This window comes from Aythya ferina, assembly GCF_964211825.1.
Source record: "Aythya ferina genome assembly, chromosome: 6".
NCBI lineage: Eukaryota > Metazoa > Chordata > Aves > Anseriformes > Anatidae > Aythya > Aythya ferina.
Window position 1 is genome coordinate 16,423,830 of NC_140303.1, and position 20,334 is coordinate 16,444,163.

The following is a 20,334-nucleotide window of genomic DNA, read 5'->3' on the forward strand; positions in this document are numbered from 1 at the left end:
TCCCTGTCTTAAGTACTGGTATCTTCAGCAATTGGGCTTTATGTAAGTCATCCAGATGCCTTTTTTTCCCACCCGCATGCAGTTGCATTGTTTCACGTGGAGCTGTAGGTCAGGGTGGTCACTGCTGCATTCATAACAGTAGCCCCAGAAGCTCTTGTCTTCATTTTTTTTAAAAAAAAAAAAAAGCTATAAACTCTTGTGAAGACTCCTAGTCCATCCTAGTATGTCTCAGGGCAGGGTTCTGGCACTCTGGGTCTTCCACTACCTTTCCTGTTTTGGCAGCTTGCTGAGGTGAAAGCTGAGAGTTGTGAGCAAACACTGGTTGCTTTTATATACCATAGTCCTGCTTCTGCATCTGCAAAGTGTAACACAAGGGCCCATTCTAAGCTCTGAGTAGACCTTGTGTTTTTTTTTTTGTTTCAGTTACCATGTTCATTCCATTTACATCATAGGGCTTTTTTTAATCATTTGCTGATGCTGTAAGGAAATTACTGTGTAACTGTAGAGTGGCTGTGCTTTGAGCTGGTATCAACTGCTTCAGGTGGTGTAACTGACCCAACGGGGATGTGTCTAAAAACTTCTTTATAGTACTTCCTTGTCTGAAAAGCCATTGAACTGGGTGGACCTGAGCAATTTCTAGGTCTGTTGTACCTCTTTACTCTGATCACACCTTTGTCTAAATCTGTTCCATGGTGGTTCAGTCTTCTTTTTGTGAGAGCAGGAGAGGAGCTCTGCTTCCACTTTGTCACCTGTCTCCATCTCAAGTGGTGGTGTTGGCTTTTTGACTTCTAATCTCTTTTATTGTGTACTGATTTCTAACATAGCCATGTGTTATGAGGAAATAGCAATGAAAACTATTTCTGTTCATGATGGGTGGTTAACTGCTGCATCCCTGAGGACTACACAGATTGCTACATCAAATGTAGGAACAACTCAAAGGGTTCTATTAGATGTTTATCAGTGTATCTGAATTAGTTGCTGATATTATAAATCAGTTCTTTCCTGTGAAAGTTTATTTTAAAAAATGAAGAGAAGCAAGCTACATCAAACCTGAGTTTCTCTCTATCTGGAACTGGAAAGTGTTGTGTTAGCACTAAAGCATAGCTATTGTGTTATGGAAAACTTTATACCTTCCTTTTGGAGCTTCTCCTGTCGTTTTTTTCCTGTTTGTTTGATGTGGGACTGGATCAAACCTTGACTAGTTCTATGGTTATCAGTTTCTTGAACCTAGATCTTAGGCTCTTTAAAAATGGGCTACACCACAGAATATGCAAAGCTGGTTATATAAATGTTTTGTAACCCCACTAGGTGAGACTTAAGATCAAAAGAAAACTACTATACTCCAAAAACAGAGTTATGATCTTACATGTTTGGGAAAACTCATTCAAGCATGTAAAGACCTTGTCAACATGATTTGTCAGCTAACTTGGCATGCACCTTTGTAGATCTAATTTAAGAGCTCTGTTTGCAAGTATGTAGTCTCCACCTCCAATGGAACAAATGAGCATTTGTGGATGCAGAAGGTTTGGGAGACCTAGAGTACAGCTTTGCTTACAGGGTTTCAGGCCAAAGAAAAGGGCTTTCAGTGCTGTGGTAAAGAAGGGAAGAGGTATCTTCTGGGGTGGGGGGAATGCCATCTTAGTCTTGGCATAGGCTCATACTGAGGTTGTTTCCTCTCAGCTCCTATTAAGGATTCAGTTATGAATCCCATAACATGAGTTTGGGCCTGAATCTCAAGTTCATCAATGAAACAAGGTATGAAAGTCAGCATCTGCCCAGTTCTAAGTGAACTTTGCCCCTCATATCCTTCCATTATATACCACTTAATTGCTGTTGTTTTTAACTTTATCCCTATTAAATAATAGGGTATAATGTGCACTCCTCAGTTCCAATGAGGTTAGATGTCCTTCTTAGTATATTCAGCCCTATTCTTTTGAGCTTTCTGGGTTGCCTCAGACATTGTGCCTTCATCCTCTTGGATTTCCTTTGCTCATTGCCTTGTGGTGGTTGCTTGACTGTTCTGGTACTTGATTTGGTATATTGTTACTGTTACTGAGCTTGATTTTTTTTATTGTGTGTTCAGTCTGGATTGCTGAATTGGCAATGGGCAGTATGAGCATGCAAGAAATAACCAATACAAAAAAAGTAGTGCAAAGTTGGCTTGGTGGTTTGAAGCAACACTTAATTATTTCAAAGTGTAATCCCTTGTGCGTGGCAAACTGGTGGATAGACTGTAACTGTTCCTGTACATCATTCATATTTATTGCTGCATGGATTGCGCATAAGAGTTGTTTGAGCAATGAATGTTAATGCAGGTCCCCGTGGAAAGCCACAAAGTCTGGCCACAGCTGACTTTGGCAGCCATGGCACATACTTGCTTCATGTAAACTGACTGCATGTTTAGCACTGGCAATGTGCAAGCAACTTGCAGATCACTTTCATGACATCTAACCTGGTGACTGTCTGTAGAAACTGACTCTACTTTGCTACAAACAAGTTCTTTCTTGGAGCTGGTGTGGGCTAATTCTTATTTTGAGCACCTCTGGCCATGGTTAACTATGGAAACCACAGCAGAAAAGTGGAATTTTTCAAGTGTAACTCCTCTTGTGGAGCCAGCATCACTTACCACAACACTGTTGTGGACAGATGGAGTAAACCTCAATCTCTCATTGCTTTGACTCCAGTGCTTTTTCTTGTTGCTGTCTGTCTTTTGAAGGTGCATAGTCCTGTGCTACTGATTATCTTGGTTATCCTGTTGCTTCCTCCAAACTCCATCAGGCTTCTCTGTAACAAGCAGGAAACATTAGCCATTGAAAAATGAAGACCATGGCGGTAATCTAATAGCAAAGACAGTGTTGTAACAAAACAGCTAATGACCTATTTATTTGTTAAAGTCTTGCTGTTTATTGCAGGTCAGTGAACAGAAATCAGTCACGAGATGTTAAGCTCTCTCTCTAGCTGTTTAATCTTAACCCACCCCCCTTCCATTGTTCTGCTACTCCTGTGCTCACAGCAGTACCCCCAGCAATACCCCTCCCATCTTGTATTGACCTCATTTCAAAGCACAGTTTTTGCCTTTCAAGGGATCAGACTGGTGCTGTTTGAGTTGGGATTAATTTTGCTCAGGTCCTGGCACTAGCTGCTGCCTACTGCTCTACTGACCTTGTTTGCAGGCAAAACAGGAGTCTGTTTAGAAGCTGATGGATGCCCTGAGTGCCTGTGCTGAGTGTGACAGGGCAGGCCTGTCCTGGCAGTGAATGTGGGCCATGAAGAGGCAGAAGCTGCTAGATGGGACTGGACCGTGAGTTCTGCAATCCTGCTTCCTGCAGGGTGGTGAATCAGCCAGGCCAAAACAGCCAATGCTGTAAAAATTCATGGGTCAATACTTGCTGGCTTCCTGTTTTAGGGAGGACTATTGTTGATGATCTGAAGTCTATTTTAGCCCCCTGGTCTGAGTCTCATAGGCCTTGAATTTTGATTCAGATGGCTTGAAGGGGAAATGGAGAGAGGCGTGCTATGGCTGAGAAGCCCCATCAATGTCAGCATGGAAACTTACTAGTCAATTTGTAGTTTCTGAATGTACCATGTATACTGAAGTCTTCATGGGCAGTTCAGAATTGAGATGAGTAGTGTTTACAGCAACTACTTTAGATTGATCTCAAAAGGAAACTTGTGATACATTCTTTTTTCTTTTAAAAAAGAACTGCACCTGATGAGTTGAGATCAAGCTTTGAGTCTGAGAACTTCTAAAAGACCCTTGGAATCTCTGATTCAGTGTAACTATTGCCAGGTTTTCTCGTGCAGTGCTGTCTCCTGGCATGTCTGTAAATAGACTCAGTGTCTGAGGACCAACAGGCATAAGAATAAAAATGGTTTTGCTTTCCAAGTGTCTATTGATTTATTTTTTAGTATTTCTGCATTAGGATATAGGACCATCTCTAAGCTATGGGTTAATGCAGTTGTACAGTATGTGACCCTACTTTGGATGGCTATCACCTGGCTAGAAGTAGCAGGGAGTCTTTAATTCTGTCATTCTTATATATAAAAAGCTCTTATGGAGTCTCTCTATCCCGCAGTGAGTGTTAAATGCACCTCTCAGCAGTGGTGTGTTTAACACTTCAATACTGCCCTACAGAGCCCTGAAAGCCATGTGCCCAGGCTTCCAGTCAGAGGAAGGGAGGGATATGGAGAGGAAATGATGGGCACCCAAATCTTATCCCAAGGTGGAGGTAGTACAAGGATGATAGTTGTGACAGTCCATCTAGGAAAAGGGGAGTGTTCAAGGAGTGTTATGGGCTGCACAGCATGGATGTAACTAAGCTAAACCATTAGAGACCTACAAAGAGAATGGAAGATGGGCTTCAGTGCTGCAATGGCACTGCAGAAGGGAGCTTTTTTTGTATCTGAGTCCCTTAAGAAAATAAGAAAGGATGGTCAAAGGGGATAACTGGAGAAAATGGGATCACCCTAATAGGTACAACCCCTATGTCACATGCAGGGATGCTTATTCCTGTCCCGCTCTGGATCATGAGTGGGAGTTGCACAGCCCTGTAGGAAGGGGAAAATGTGTAATTCTTGCCTCTGAAGTGCTGCATCCTCTCTTTGGCTCTGTAAAAATAGCATGGTGGGTTGAGAAGCAGTAGGAATGTACTGGGAAAATGTAAGCTTCCAACACAGAGAAGCAGGAGAAAGGGAGCTATGGGAAGAGAAGGAAATGTGAGTCTTGGGTACATGAGGAGTGGGAAGGAAGGAATGGTGAGTAAGATCTTAAAAACACAAGTGCATTACCAAAGCCAAATTAAAGACATTAATTAGTTCACTTGTTCACTTAGAGCTGAGTGAGGTACATGAAGTCTGGGTCTTTGTTGCATATTTGCTTTCTTTTCATTCTTTGCTTTCAAGTCTGGTCCAGGCTTCTCTGGAGAGACTCCTTGTTCTGCTTCTGTAGCTCGCTGCAGGATGCAAATGTTAATAAATGAAAGCACAGCATGTGGGGCTGAATCCATTAGGAGAGATGGGGGCTGTGTGGCAGATCAGCTTCCCTCCTGCTGTGTGACATGTGGTGCACATTGAAGTTGGGGCTGGGGGGAGCCCCCTTATTCAGCTCCATAAATCCAGCCCTGCTGTTGCAAAACTGCTGTGCTGACTTGTTCGTTTCTCCTCATGTACTTTGTCAACCTGTTGTTTTCTTCTGGTCAGTGGGTTTGGTTGCTTGCTGTCCTTTTTAGCCCTCTGTACTGCATGAGGGTCAGTTCTTTGATTTGCTGCTGTTATCTGGTACTTAATCCCTTGGGAGAAAGAGCCTTGCATCATCTTGGGCTTATAGAGTGCCCCCAGGGTGGTTTACAGACTTATTCTGTGGGATCAGTTGTGATACGTGGTTGGAGGTGAAGAGTTCCACTTCAAATACCCTAATGGCCCTGGAGTTTCTCTCACTTCTGTCACATCAGGAGAAGCAGTGGAGATGAGAAGTAGCTCTTTCACTGGCCAGTAGCATAACTGACCTATGCAAATGTCCTGATCTTAGTCCAAGCTTAAGAACAAATGTGATTGTGAGATATGAAGACCTGGCCTACAATCTTATTGTTTACCTGAAGTTGAGGAAAATATTCCTCTTGCAATTGTCACAAACTTCAGGAGCCCGAGCCAGATGTTATTTCTAAGTTACAAGGGGAAAAATGCCTGTACTTTCCCCACACCCAAAAGAACAGGCACAGACCAAGATTTATTCTTTCATTTCCATGTGCAGCTGCTGGAGCTCAGCAGGCCCCGACTTGGTGGCACTGCTGGGCCAGGTGCAGCTGCCCCATGTTGCCCTGCCCTGGCCTCCTGGGAGTTGGGGTGAAATGTACTCAGTGTGCCTCCAGGTGTACTCTGCAGCTTTGGGGGCAGTCAGCATGGCAAATGGATGCAGGGAGGGCTTGAAAGGTTGAATCCAGTGGACCTGGAAGGACAACTCACAGATGAGTATTCTGCAGAAACTCTGTGCCAAGCCACACGGGTGCAGTCTGCTTGTGGTCAGCTGAAAGTGAGACAACTGCTTCAGAGCCCTGATGGACAGAAGAGGACAGCTCTGCTGGTAGCATCTGGTCTGACCGCTTGGCCCACCCAGCTTCTTGAAGTGCCCAGCCCTGCTGCACAAGCATCTCAGTTGTCCACACAGTAGATGAACTGCTGCAGTTTATAGCCCTGTCTGTACTGGAATAGCACAGGGATTGTGGTCTACTGTAATATCCTGGTGGCAGCTGCCACATGAACAGCTGAGCTGCTGAAATGTCTGGACAGTGGGATGAGAAACTCCGAGAAGCAGCAGGCAGTTTTTAGAGCTATCATCATGTCTTCCTCAGGCTAGGATGTGCCTGTGCATGAATCAGAAATCTTCTGGATCCTAAATCCCACTTGGATGTGACTTAAACTCCATAAGTATCTATGCATCTAAGTAAAGCTGGTGCTGGATTTTTCTGAGGAGACCTAAGTCAAGGCTCCAGAAGTGATGGGGGATAATAGGAATCTCCAGTACTTCGTTTTGATGGGAAATGTGGGGGAAGATGATCTGAGATGAACAAACAGAATTCTGAGATGGCTGCATTCCAGTTCCTTGGCTTTTGAACTCTTAAGGATGCGTAAGTTGTCTTCCAAGAGTTGCTGTTAATGAAAACAGTAGATTTAACCACCTAAACTAATTAGGGCTTTGGAAAATGAACTACCCTTAGTCTCCAAATTCAGCAAAAATTTCAGTTCTGTTCTCAGCATAGGAATGAATTTAAGCCCATACTTACCATGTCACTTAATTTTTGGCTGAAATAGGAACCGGAGATCCTGATAACAAGGGATTATGTTCATCTTGAGAAAACTTTGTAACTTTGCTACCTCATGACCATCAAGGAAGTATCCCCGAGTCCACAACGGGTGGGATTTAGGCAAGTGCACAGTAACGCCACATGAGCAGAAACTACTTCTGTTCTTTGTCTCTGTTTGCATAATACCAGAATATAAATCAAAGAGGGGAGGGAAAAACTACCATGGGAAACAGCATGAGTAGCTGGAAAACTTACAAGAAAATGTCACTCCTCTGCAGTGTGTGGTGTGCACTTACTAGGGTGACCTCTAAAAATAGAAATGACTACAGAGAAAGGTTCTGGCCCATGGTGACCACGACAGCAAAAATATCTAGTGTAATGCTCACAGAAAAAGGAGGGAGAGCTGATGCATCAGCTTCACCCAGGAGCTGGGCGGAAAATTCCTCATCTCAATAAATAGGCTGTGAAATGCCCCCAAGTGGCATCTGGTGGCACTTCCAGTCCTTGCCATGAGAAAATTCAACAAAGGTTATGGCCTCGGCTGTTCTGCTGCATTCAATCGGGAGCTAGAGTGTAGCTGTAGCCCTTTCTGGACGCCAGGTGGCAGTCCATCATTAATATTAAAGCCAAGCAAGACCTTGTGTACCAGAAACTCCCAAATTTCATGTGCAACGTCTATTACGGTCTGATTACAATTCCACAGCAGTTTAATTGTTGCTTAATGAACTGTTCCTGAAAAGGAATCCTACATATTCCAGCAGAAATTCTCTTTTGTTAACGGCTGGGCCATACAGAATATTTTTGACTTGAGTTATTCATAAAAGTTTATAGTACGCTATTTTTAAGGGGTGATTGACTAGAGATTGTAAAAGTATGACAAGATTTATATCTAGAGAGACTTGTTCTGAACACAGACATGGTACTTGTAAAGCAAGCTATATCTCCTTGGACCTGTCTTCCTTTCCCACTTCTAATTAGCATTAATTAGAGTACACTGGTAGGACTGCTCTTCTATAAAGTATTATGCCAAAGCCACAGAAGCTCAATCTCTTTAGAAGCTCATCTCTGTAATTAGCTTTTACTGATCATTGTCAGAGTAATACAGTTAATAACCTTTTCCTACATCCTTCAGAGTTATCAGTAGCCCTGCAGTTAAAGGGAATAGGATAGGAAATAGGAAGTCTGGTTATTACCATCTTACCTAAAGAAGTGGGCTGCCTTTGTCCACTTGGATCAAATCCATTTTCTCATAGTTTGATGCCAACATAATCTCCCCTTAAAGCAAGAAAACATCTTTGAATTACAACTGGTTCTAAGTAATCCAGTGCTTGAGAAATGTAGGATGACACCAGAGCTCTAGTGCAAAACTGGGACTAAATTTGCTGTAAGTCAGTACTAGGGACCTTCTGCAGGATTCCTCACAGACCCCTACTGCTTTGAAAAGCTGTTAATTTTGATGTATTGCTACTGCTAATCTTAGCTTCCCTCCAACCATGTTGTTGTATTACCAAAAAGCTCCAAAATATATGAAGAAATAAAAATATAAATCAACTATTAGAGAAGTCTGGGGGCTCTAAGAAGTTCACTGTACAGGCAGAAGACTGAAAGATGCTTCACTGATGCTTGATTATCTCCCTTTTAGAGGGCCTGATTCAGCAACATTATTTCAGACTGAGTACTACTGATCCATGCAAGGAGTCCTAGGGAGGATGGGTACGGTACTCACATGAAGTAGAGGAAACGTTTTTTGAAGACCTGTAGGGATGGCGACTCAACTACTTCCCTGGGCAGCCTGTTCTGATACTTTACAACCTTTTTGGTGAAGCTTTTTTTCCTGATATCCAACATAAGTCTCCCCTGGCACAAATTAAAGCCATCTCCTCTTGTCATACATCTCAGATGACATCTGTTGGTGCTTTTCAGCAAAAGAAGACAAAGGATTTACAGCTATTGTCTAGCTAAGTCTTACAATTCTTTGCAATGAAAACAAGTCTATCTGAAATGCAGTGCAGGAAGTTGTGGGCAGTTACAACTTACAAGAGTTCTTCAATCTCGTTCTTTAGGCATTTTCTTTCCATGTCTGGAGATACTCTGGCTGTCACTGTAACATAAGTGGCCCAATGAGAACTAGGAGAGAGAAAAAGTGCATCCTGCCAAGTGCTTTTATCAGTGAAAAAACTTGAATTAGAGATAAAGAGTATGGGACACTTGGAGGCTAACTTCAAAAATCTGGCCAAAATCAATTTCCAGGCAGGATTGCAATAGAAACTGGGAGAAAACCTAATCAAGGAAGAGAAGACAATGTTCACAGTGCTGAAAGAGAGGGTAAGGAGTTTGGTAATGGCAAATAGGCAGGGTAGGCCCATTTAATAGGGCCATCTATCTTGAGTGTCAGCTAGCAGGTTGCTTGCATCCCCATCACAGTGATGTATGTTCTTTTGCATAATGCAATGTATTAACCTGCTGCCAATTCTGAGTTGTTTAGCACACGGCTTGCCTTCCTTACTGTGTATTATCAGATCTATGGGGTACAAAGGTAGGTAGTTAGCTGTATATCACTGAATGGACTGGGAATAGGATAGATTGGAAGAGATGAGTGAACAGCTGGCCTGACAGGACGTAGCAAAAAGAGCAGTGCACACTTGACCCACCAATTAATTGTAAACTCAAAGTGCACGCTTTACTTCTGTTCCATAATACACAAACTAATGATGTGCCTCATAAGCTCACTGTTACTGAATATTATTCCCATATTCTCTTTCACATGCACACAAGAAATTAGGCACTGCCTGTATCAGCTCTTGTAATAGGCTTCAGGATCTGGGTTTGGAGCTTCTCTGACTTCAGATAAATAAGAGATGCATTTCCCTCTTGATGTGGCTGTTCCTTTCTTGCCTCTGTCACTGAGTGCATGTGCAAGGGAAATTGAGCTATGGCTTCATGCAGGACTGTAGTTTTCTCTTGTTTCTTAGAAACAATACCGCTGAGCTGAGAGAAATTAAAATGGAAAAAAATAAAAACCACCCACAGAAAAGAGGTTAAAACTGCACCCTGAGGTTGAGCTATCAGCCTCAAGTTAAATGATCCTTTTATGCTTTTAGGAATTGAGTTTCACTGTTGAGTGGCTAGTTGGAAACATAGATGACTTGCTGACAAGAGAGGCTGAGACCATTCACTGCTTTTTCTGATGGATCTAACTGCTTGTAAAAGAAGCTATCAGTAGAGGCAGGGTTATGGAACAGTGAAAAACTAAAACAGTACCAATGGTATATGGCATGGATCCTGCTAGTTGCTCTTTCATCAATGTTATGTTTTTGCTTACAGTGTTAGGAAGAACTCTAACAGCCAGGAAATCCCAACATAACCTACTCTGTTCTGCCGTTGTCCTTCCAAAGGATGCAGGGCATGTCTTGCACAGGGTAATATATTAGCATCAGCTAATACATTAACAAATACCACATAAAATAGTAGTAGGGGTAGGATTTAGGACTCCTGCAAAGAGCTGCCATTCCCATTTGGCACTTCCAGCCAGACATGGCAGCAGGCAGAAAGCATTTTTACCAGTCTTATTTGTATAGCAAATCACCTCTGCACCTCTGTAAGCTGCTGTTCTTCAGACTATTTTGGATGCTTTGCTTTATGACATTCCCTTAAAATGTTTAACATCTTCATATGCAATGCCAACTTCTTGAAGATAAACTTAAAGGTGCTTGGAAAGTTATGCACAAATTTGGACTAAAATGTAAATTACTGTGAAAGAAAAATTTCTTATAGAACAGTTTGGTTTTGATACTGAGCTGAAAGGACAAATGGTCTCTTCCTTGATAGAACAAGAATCAGATTTGACGTGCTTTATTTGCAGATAGGTCAAACTTCACTATGTTTAGTTAGCTAGAAGGAAGTTTGGAAACTTTGTGTTACATAACCAACTTCATCTGTAAGAAAATACAGACTTGTATGTTAAAGTGAGGGCAAGATGATCCAGGCCTGGAGGATGTGTCAGAAGAAGATTAGGTGAGGAAGTCATGCTATGTGTATGTCCTTGGATGTGTAACCGACTAAGCTCAATACGCATGCCGAAGCTGAAACAGTGTGATAAGAAAGAACAGAGCCTGAGCATGCACAGGAACTGGGTTCAACCAGTGAACACAGTGAGGAAGACTACCGATGACACCAGAGACCCCCAAAAGACCACTGGTGGATACAAATGCAGGTGTCAGAGGCATTTACATAGTTTAATGAGCTATGGGAAATAGTGTGAATATGTTAACTATTTCACAAAAATCTGATGAATATTTGATTGTATATAACCTCCATAGTTTGGACAACTCTGTACACACGCTATGTGGAGGATCTGATCCCCTGCATGTCCAGCACCACAGTTAAAGAATGCCTGCTTTCTGCAACTCCAAAGTGAGTCTCAGAGAGCTTCTCTGACTGACATCTATGGTAACAGTTGGAAGGGACCTTTGAAGATCATTGAGTCCAACTGCCTGACCTCTCCAGGGCAAACCGAAAGTTAAAACATATAAATGAGGGCAGTGGCCAAATGTCTCTTAAACACTGTCAGGTGTGGGCTATCAACCTTTTAAAGGGCTATATAATGTCTTTTTTTAGTTATTATTATTTTTAATTTTTCTTCAGGAGAAAGTTGCAAGCTAGGGCCCTGGTGCCGAGTTCTGCAGCTGCCCAAGCCCTAACTTTGGGGTTTGTGCTTTAGACAGATTTTTCCGGCTTCTCTGAAGCGTTTTTTGGAGCGTTTCAGCTCTGTGTGCTTGTGGCCGGCTGCCGGCAGCAGCCGCAGGAGCAGCGCCTGAGGCGCGCTGCCCGCCGCTATCGGCGGCGCTGAGGTGGCAGGCGGGTCCCCTGGCTGCCCCTAACATGGCGGCGCGGCCTGCCGGAGCCTAGCCCCGCAGCACGGGCACCGCGGGCTCTCTCTGCACGCCGCAGCCCCGCTCGCCGCCAGAACGCGGACCGAGGCCGGGCACCCGCAGCCGTTGACGCCCCGTCACGGTGCCGGTGGGCGGAGGGAGGCGGCCGCCATTTGGCGGGGCGGGGCGAGGGGCGGGCTGCCGCCGCCCTGTTTGCGTTCAAAAATCTGCGGGCGGCGGGGCCGCTGGTGCTCGGGGCCATCCTTCACAGCTCCCCAGGCGGAGGGCTCGGGGGGCTCTCGCGGCTGCCGTGCCTGTGGCCGTGACCTCCCTGCGGGTCAGGAGGGGCCGGGGAGGCGGCTCTCGCCGGGAGGAGCGGAGGGCTTCGCTGGGGAGCGCTCGCTGCGGGTGCTGAGCCTGCTGCGTGTGGCTCCCTCCAGCCATGGCATCGCAGGAGGTGTCCGAGGCGCTCTCCTTCAGCCTGAGCGGCGTGAGGGAGCGGATGCGGGAGAAGAGAAACGGCGTCTTGAGAACCGCGAAGCTGAACGCATCGCTCGCGTCGAAAATCAAAACGAAAATCCTGAGTGAGTACAGCTCGCCTTGCAGCACGCGTGGAGGGGCAGGTTTGACCTGCGCCTCTGGCCTGGGGAGGGGAGGCAGCCTCTTACCCGGAGCTGAGAGCTAACAACGGCTTCTCGGCCTCCGGCTGCCTGGGGAATTCAGTACCCGGCAGCGCAGAGTGCACTGAGGTGCCTGAAGGTGCCTGAGGTGAATGTGACAAGTGTAACAAGCTGTGGAGGGATCATGCTGCTTTCAAACAGCAGCTGGGGCTGTTGCAGGCCGCTGTAGTAGCGTTTCTGATGGCATTAGGTAACTCTGCTTGTGTGGCTGAGTCCTCAGGATCCATGCTGGGGGTCCAAACACCAGAAGTGAGTGTAAAAAGTATTTTGATATTTATGTAATCTATTGCAGAAGCTAGCTCAACTGTAATTTCTGTTTTTTTTTTTTTTTTTTTTTTTTGGGGGGGGGGAGGATACTGATGAAGTAATGCATAGGGTTATATGGATTACCTTGAAAAAGTTAGATGTTATTGTTACTTCTATTTATTTATTTTGAAATTGGGAAATAAGGTTTTAAATCTGCTCAAATGATGCTGTAGAGGAAGGCAGGTTTTTCTCCTTTTTGGATGGAGATGAGGACAGAGCTATAGCTGACTTCCTCAACCAGAAGGATGTCTGTCTGTACTCAGCTCCTGAACCATACCATCATTTATTAAGAACTGAGGTAGTAGCTTGCTGACTGAGCATGACCCTCTGGGACAGCAGAAGGTGTCAGTGTCTGAAGTGTGGAAGGTTATTATGGAAAGTTTCTCTGCTGCTGTCTGGAGAATTTGGTAGTTACCTCTGTATGGGAAGGAACTATACCACTGACTGTGTGGAGGACTACTGAGTTGTAGAGATCTGAGCCTGAGGGGAAGCTCATCTGGGAAGGGGAAGGCATGGATGTGACCTGAATGTTGATTCTTTGTGTACTTATCTATTGCTTACAGATAACTCCTCCACTATTAAAGTTTCCCTAAAGCACAACAATAAAGCACTGGCACTGGCCCTCAATGCGGAGAAAGCCAATGCACAGAGGCTTATCCAGGAGAAGATCAGCTTGCAGAAGGAGGTGGAGCACTGCCACTTCCAGAATGCCATGCTGCGGCACAAGCTCTTCTTACTGGTATGGCACTGACAGAGGGGCCCTCATTGAGAGGGGTGGTGGGCAGCACTAGTACCTCAGTCTTGGGAGAGGTGTGTGAGCTGTCACTGACTGTATCTTCTGCATCTGAAACAAGTGCCCATATTAGTATTTATTGTTTCTTCTAAGCTGTGTTCTTAGAAGGGCTGAACTTTTTTTTCTGGCTACCTTTGTCGTTGTTGGAACATATATTTAGATTTAATGCACTTACTGCTTCTCTCTTTATTACCTCAATATAGAGTAACACCATGAAAGAACTTGAAAACCTTGTGGCTGCAGTTAAGATGGCTCGTCTGTCTGAGGTAAACCATAGGAGATACGAATGCATTGGTTGTACTAGAAATGAGGCTGTGTTTCTCTTGCGTTGTGTCCCTTCAAGTGTTTGATGTTTCTTCTGTTTTTCTTGGCTTGCTTGCTGGCTGCATTCTCATTTTAAGGTTGGTGCTAATGATTTTTAGGGTTGGATCTTGGGTAACTTCCACAGCAGAGGCTACGGTTATAAGCTGTCTTCCTCTGGGTCATTGGCTGTATTGACCAGGCGACTTCTGCTTAGGCCAGGTTGTGTTTTTTTGCATGCTGGTCCTGTCTGTTGCCATGGTGACTTGGAATAGGGAACAAGACATTTCACATACGGTATGTCATTTGGGGTGTTTGGGGAAACCTTCTTCCTAGTCTCAGATTATCTGAACTACCTAAAGTATATTCTTAAACCTGTGGAGGCAGAATCTGACTCTGCTGCAATTCATTGAGCATAACTTGTAGTAAATGACTTCTGTAAACCAGCAAATAGCTGTATGAGCCAAGGCCTGTGCCTGCAAATATCCTCCTGGAAGCTGGACAAGCAGCCTTCTGCAAAAGACTCCGTTTTTTTGAAACATTGGAGCGGGAGGATGGGATCTCTGGTTGTGCAGTTTTAAACTGAAGAGGGTAATTGGTATATTTGACAGTTTTCTGGGTGAAACTGAGTTGCTGCTGTCTCTGTGCAAGGGGCTGCACAGGTGATTGCAAGAGGTCTAAACCAACCTTGTATTTCTCTGTTCTACAGTTCCATACAAGTCCTTCGTCCCTGTCCCATGGCCGGAAGAGCAGCATAACTGAAGATAGTTGGTTTGACATTAGTGCAGATGGTCATTTTGTGAGGTGGGCCTTAAAATGTCAGATTCTCGAATTCCTTGTGTTTTGTGTGTGTGCCCAGTTGTCTCTTTCCCATAAGATGCCTTCTTTAGAAAACCAGTTTGGTACTTTCCTTTACCCTGTGTCTTTCTGCTGTCATTTTTTGTCTTACTTGCCTTAGTGCCAAGTCTTTGTATGAATTTACCCTTCTCCCTCCTGTGTTTGAAAACACATGTGGTGGTTTTAACCAACTGGGCAGTTGAGCTCTACCACAATGCTCTCACTCCCCCTCGTCAAAGGGAAAGGGGGAGAAAATGATGATGAAAAGGGCTCAAGGGTTGAGATAAGGATGGGGAGATCACTTGACAATGTATTGTTATGGGCAAAACAGACTCAGCATAGGGAGACTAATAAAATTTATTGCCTATTACTAAAAAGCTAGAGAAGGGAGAAACAAAGAAAACAAACCAAGAACTCTTTCCTCTATCCACCATCTTCCACCTCCTCTGCCCCAAGCGGCACAGGGGAATGGGGTCTGTGGTCAGTCCATAGCACTTCGCCTCTGCTGCTCCTTCACAGTCCCTCCCACAGGATGCTGTCCTGCCTGAACGCATCCTGCAGGGGCTTCCCACAGGCAGCAGCTCTTCAAGAACCGCTACCACACAGCTCTGTACCACGGGGTCCATCCATCCCCCAGGAGCAAACTGCTCCAGCACGGGTCCCCCACAGGTGGGTGGCAGCTCTCCCCAGCCCCCTGCTCCTGCGGGGGCTCTCCATGGGCCACAGCCTCCTTCAGGCCACCTCCACCTGCTACACCGGGGGCTCTTCCACAGGCTGCATCATGGAGATCTGCGCCATGTGGGACCAATGGGCTGCAGGGGGACAGCCTGCTCCACCAGGGGCCTCTCCACAGGCTGCAGGGGAACTGCTGCTGTGTGCCTGGAGCACCTCCTGCTGCACTGACTTGGGATCTGCAGGGCTGGTTCTCACTCCTCTCTGCCAGCTGCTGATGTGCAGCAGTTTTTTTCCCTTTCTTAAATATGTTCTCACAGAGGTCCAAACAACATTGCTTAGTGGCTTGGCTCCGGACAGTGGTGGGTCTGTTTGGAGCTGTCTGAAACTGGCCCTTATTCAACATGGGGCAGCTTCTGGATTCTCAGAAAGGCCACCCTTGCAGCCCCCTACTACTAAAACCTTGCCACATAAACCCACTGCAACACATGACTTTCAGATAGTTTTCACCAGCCACAGAGAAAAAAGTTTTCTTCCCCAGCCCATGTTCTGTGTAGCTTCACAGACAGTAGATCATAGATCATTAAGGCTGGAAAAGACCTCCAATATCATCTGGTCCTACCACCACTGTCACCCCACTAAACCATGTTCCTAAGCACCACATCCAGTCTTTCCTTAAACACCCCCAGGGATGGTCACTCCATTGCCTCCCTGTTCTTTTGGCTTCTGAGGCCTGTTGCAGGTATGAAACATGCTCTACTGCTGTTTTTTCTGACCAGTGGTGAGCTGATGTCACTGAGGGTGCCTGTTTCAAAGCCACGTGATGAGGGACAGCAAGGTGGCAGCTCCACAGCTGTACGGAAGTCCTTGGTCAGTCTTCGGAGATCTGCTTCTGATAAGCCTCAGGAAATTGTGCCTGTTGTCTCCAAAGATGCTTTGCCATCAAAGCTTGCTAAGAAGCCTCAGTCCCACCAGGAAGAAAATAGGAATAAGCAGAGTGAAGCAATGGAAGCACAAGAGGTTTTCCTTGGCTCTTCTCTCTCTGGAGGTATGTGCATCTTCTGTGGTTGTTGTGGTGTGATTTGGTATGTGTGTAGATGTTGTGTATGAGTGTAGTACCATAGCTCCTCTTCACTCCTAACTATTGCCCTGGTAGCTTCTAATTACAGTTAGGATCTATGTGCTCCAGTGACACTGATACTACCAGAGCTCTGGGTATCCCAGAATGGGATGTCTCAGTGGGAATGACTGACATTTGCAGTATCTCAGGACTACTCATTAGTTTTCCCAAATAATAGGGACTGAGCTTACATAAGATTTTTCGGAAGTGCTTGAAGGTGCTATTCCCCAGAACATAACTGGGTGCACAGCTCCTGTTCCATGTGGCTTTGCCATATGAATAACTTTCATATACATCCTGAGCACCCCTAAATATTAGGGCTGTTTAAGGGGTTTTGCTTCAGGTTGCCTTTGTGTTCTGAGCAAAGTCAGCTGAGCAATTCTGTTACTATGGTGAATTTGGGGAGTCCCTGTGGAACAAAACCCTGCCTTTTCTATCTTCGGGCTTCCTGGTAGTATGCAGGACATGTGTCTAGTGGTACTGAGAAAGCTGACTTCTGCCTGCTATGTTCCTCAGTCTTAGGAATTAATTTTGTCTTTCCAACAGAGTCCTTGTGCACCACTCAACAAAATCTCAATGATTCGCCAGCACTTGCTTGGGAAAGTCAGCCACTTCCATATGAGGATGATGAGATGGTGAAGCAATTTTGTGATCGTCTCTCAAAAGGGCATGTTACTCAGAGAAAAAAGCGTTCCACCCTGTTTGCAACAAGCACTCTGTCTTCTAGTGAGGATACCTTCCCACATGTCAGCTCTACTGAGGCAACCCCGTGCAGTTTGACTAAGGACAGCAGCAGCTCCAGCAAGAGCAACACACAGGCACAGCTGAAATCTCCCAGCTACCCGGTTTCATCTTCTCAAGCCACTGTTAGTCCCAATAAAAAATCTTTGGGTAAAGAGACTTGCTGTGATCAGCCACAGGCTGAAGAAACTGGGTGTGGTGTTGAAATGGATCCCAGCCATAGCAAAGTCTTGAAGCTTATTCCTGTAAAGGTTAAAAGTAAGGGTAACTGTAAAACTAGTGAGAAAAAAACTGTTAAAAAGGCAAGCACAGGAAAGAAAAAAAAAAAAGTTAAAAACAATGTGGAAAATAGCCCTGATATACCTCAAGATGAAGGGAGTACCCTAAATGCAAAGAAGCTTTTTCAGTCAGAAGTTGCAACATGTTCTAGTGAGTCAGAAGCCTCAGATATGAGGCAGAAGGCTTGTGTGGGGTCTTTGGAGAGGAAGAACAGAGGCTGTAGTGTGGAGCAACATTCCCATTGTCCTGATGAAGTCCGAGTTCCCAGAAGAACATACGTGGTGAATCCAGCACAACTGAATAGTCTTGGAAGTGCTGACTTACCGCAACAAGTTAAGAAAGATGCTATCTTTGAGTTTGAAAGCATGGAGGATTTATTAAAAAGTCCAGTTCATGCCTTCTCAAGTCATAAAGTTTCCTCAGATGAGTCCACTTTACAAAACTCAGTTTTGCTGAGGAATGAGACTTCAAATGCACGTGCTTTACAGGACTTACCAAGTGTGAGCACAAAGAGCATCAGACAGAAAGCCAACAGAAAAACTATAGTAATTAGGCAAATAAATGACTCTGGGGAGACTCTCGTAAGCAATGTGAAGATACCTGAAGCCAAAGCTGAAAAACAGTCTAAAAGAAGCCAGACAAGCAGGAGGAAGACTGTCAGGGTAAGCGGTTGTAGCGATCAGAGAAATGAAGATAATTTTGGATCCTGTATAGGTGTTCCAGAAGTAGCTAAGGAGTGCATGAAGAATTCACTAGATAAATGTAGCAGGAAGACTTATGTTGTTTGTCCTTCAGGTCTTACAGGAAACTTGGTTAGTGTCCAGACAAATTCTGAAGGAAATGAAATTGTACCTTCTACGTCTATTTCTGGGAGCCAAGCTAGCAAAATTCCCAGACTTCAGAAGATGATAGCTGCTCAGAACAATAAAAAAGAACCAGGGGACCTTCAAGAAAAGGAGCAAGCTGAAGATGACAGCACAAATGCTCAGCAAAAAGGGGCTGATCCCAAAGCAAAGCCTCGGAGGAACAGGAACACCCCTACTCCTCCAAAGATGGATTTCCTCACCAGACAGAGCAATGGTGCCAATGTGCTCCCTGGAAGTTCAGTGGAACTTGCATCAAAGCAAACTGTCCTGATGGGGAAACTTTCCTGCACGGCAGATCTGCTGTCTGAGCCAGTTGTCTCCCTGGAGGAGCAGATCACTGAGATACCACATACAAAAAATCTTACGGGCTCTTCACAAAGTCTTGAGTCCTCTTCTGTGATCTGCTCTGGAGCTTTACATTTCAGAGCCGGCCTTACAGATGTACTGGTTTCCAAGAGCTTAAGTACTGAGGGCAACAGAATCCCAGAGAAATCCTCTCTTTGGCCAGAGTGCTCTCAGGTTTTTAAAGAAAGGGATGGAGAAGTACCTGGGGAAAGAAACCAGCATGGGTCAAGTTCTGAAGATCATTCTCAGAATTCATCTTTGGAGAAATGTGGTAGGTGGTGGGCTGGGGAAGGGACCTGTGTTTGTAGACGAGTATCAAAGGATGCAGATCGTGCTTATACTCTCATGGTTTATGGAGTTAAAGATCAATGTTCAGTACGCAATTTATGCTTCTACTTATGCTGGTCAGTCACTTCCATGGCTGCATTTGTTTGTAGTTTATCAGCTTTTCTGTTGAAACTTCTGGTGGTCTTTCATGCATAGGTACTGGGAGGTTAAGAGCATATGCGCTAAGTCTCTTTTTCCCACGCTTGTTATCTACAGGGCATGCCTGTCAATTTAAAAAACTGACCTGCTCAACAGTTGAAAGGCATAACCTGATGCTAACCCTGGCCACTGGAGTTGGCATTACTGGGGCACAGCAATTAATTACTGTGCAATTAAAAATAACAGCTCTTCATCCCAAATGGTTAATGCTGCAAGGGTTCAGACTTTATACTTTTAAGTGGCAACATCAATGAAACTTCTTCAGGAGCTACATAAGTTTTTTTTTTTTTTTTTTTCTTCCCCCATTGGGGATTATTTTTTTTTTTTTTCCATTTTGTTTCCCAAAGGATTTGGAGGTATATCCCATGTCTGGTAGCAGTAGTTACTTTGACTCTTTCCGGGAGCTTGTTATTGCATGTTCTGTGAACAGTTATGTGCGGTTGTGGAGAAGGGGGGAAGTTTGTTCTGTCTTCTTGGCTAACTTTATTTTGAAAGCTGCAGTAAACATTGGCATGGTCCTGCTTTGCAGGAAGCCTTGCTGGAAGTCTCCTAGGTTGTTGAGGTGCTTTAAACTTGATTTCTACAACGTGTAAACTTCTGGGGGGCGTTAGAGCTGTCAACTACCATTTCTGCAAGGAGAGGCTGCTACAGCTGGGCACAATTATATTTGCGGTATTAGTGACTGTAGTATTTGCAGTATTTTTCAGTGAGTAACCTAGTTTGATCCATGAGCTGAATTTTGAGAAGCACCTCTGGAATTTTGGGACAAAAATGGCCTCCTGAGTTTAGAGGTGACATGATTAGATTCAGGATTATGTGGTGTTCAGAGGAACCTGGTAATGCAGACATTCTCTGTTTGGCAGCTGTTTTTCTAAGAAATTACTTTGATTTGGAAACACTATGATCAACTCGTGTGCATGTCTCTCTTTATAGAGTCCAAACCACTGCAGGACCTTACCAATGCCAGGACTCTGTCCCTCCCCAGCTCGGAAGAAGTGTCAGGGCGCTTAATCAGGCGGAGACGAGAACCAACCTGCTACAAGGAGCCAAAAATCGCAAGGTTAGGACTTAAACTATTCCTTCCTGTGACTTTTCTTATGCTGCAAACCCTTGCTCTCCTTTCATACACTTGATCTCCAAGGCTGGATCCTCTGTCGCTTTCTTTGTCTTTAGTCCCTCTTACCCTTCATGTTTCTGTGAGTCCTTCTGCCACAGTGTGGTTAAACAGAAATTCTGCA

At 44.7% G+C, this 20,334-nt stretch overlaps 1 protein-coding gene across 1 annotated transcript in view; it reads left to right on the plus strand.

Annotated features, from left to right (window-relative positions):
* LOC311439295 (uncharacterized protein) overlaps positions 1 to 20,334 on the plus strand; it is a 35,447-nt gene that overhangs the window by 9,789 nt on the left and 5,324 nt on the right. Inside the window, exons 2-8 of the mRNA XM_084524810.1 lie at positions 12,112 to 12,255; positions 13,221 to 13,396; positions 13,654 to 13,716; positions 14,460 to 14,554; positions 16,039 to 16,307; positions 16,926 to 18,881; positions 20,030 to 20,156. Of these exons, the coding sequence (XP_084380936.1) occupies positions 12,114 to 12,255; positions 13,221 to 13,396; positions 13,654 to 13,716; positions 14,460 to 14,554; positions 16,039 to 16,307; positions 16,926 to 18,881; positions 20,030 to 20,156 (2,828 nt within the window). The 5' untranslated portion in view covers positions 12,112 to 12,113. The remainder of the gene's footprint in view (positions 1 to 12,111; positions 12,256 to 13,220; positions 13,397 to 13,653; positions 13,717 to 14,459; positions 14,555 to 16,038; positions 16,308 to 16,925; positions 18,882 to 20,029; positions 20,157 to 20,334) is intronic.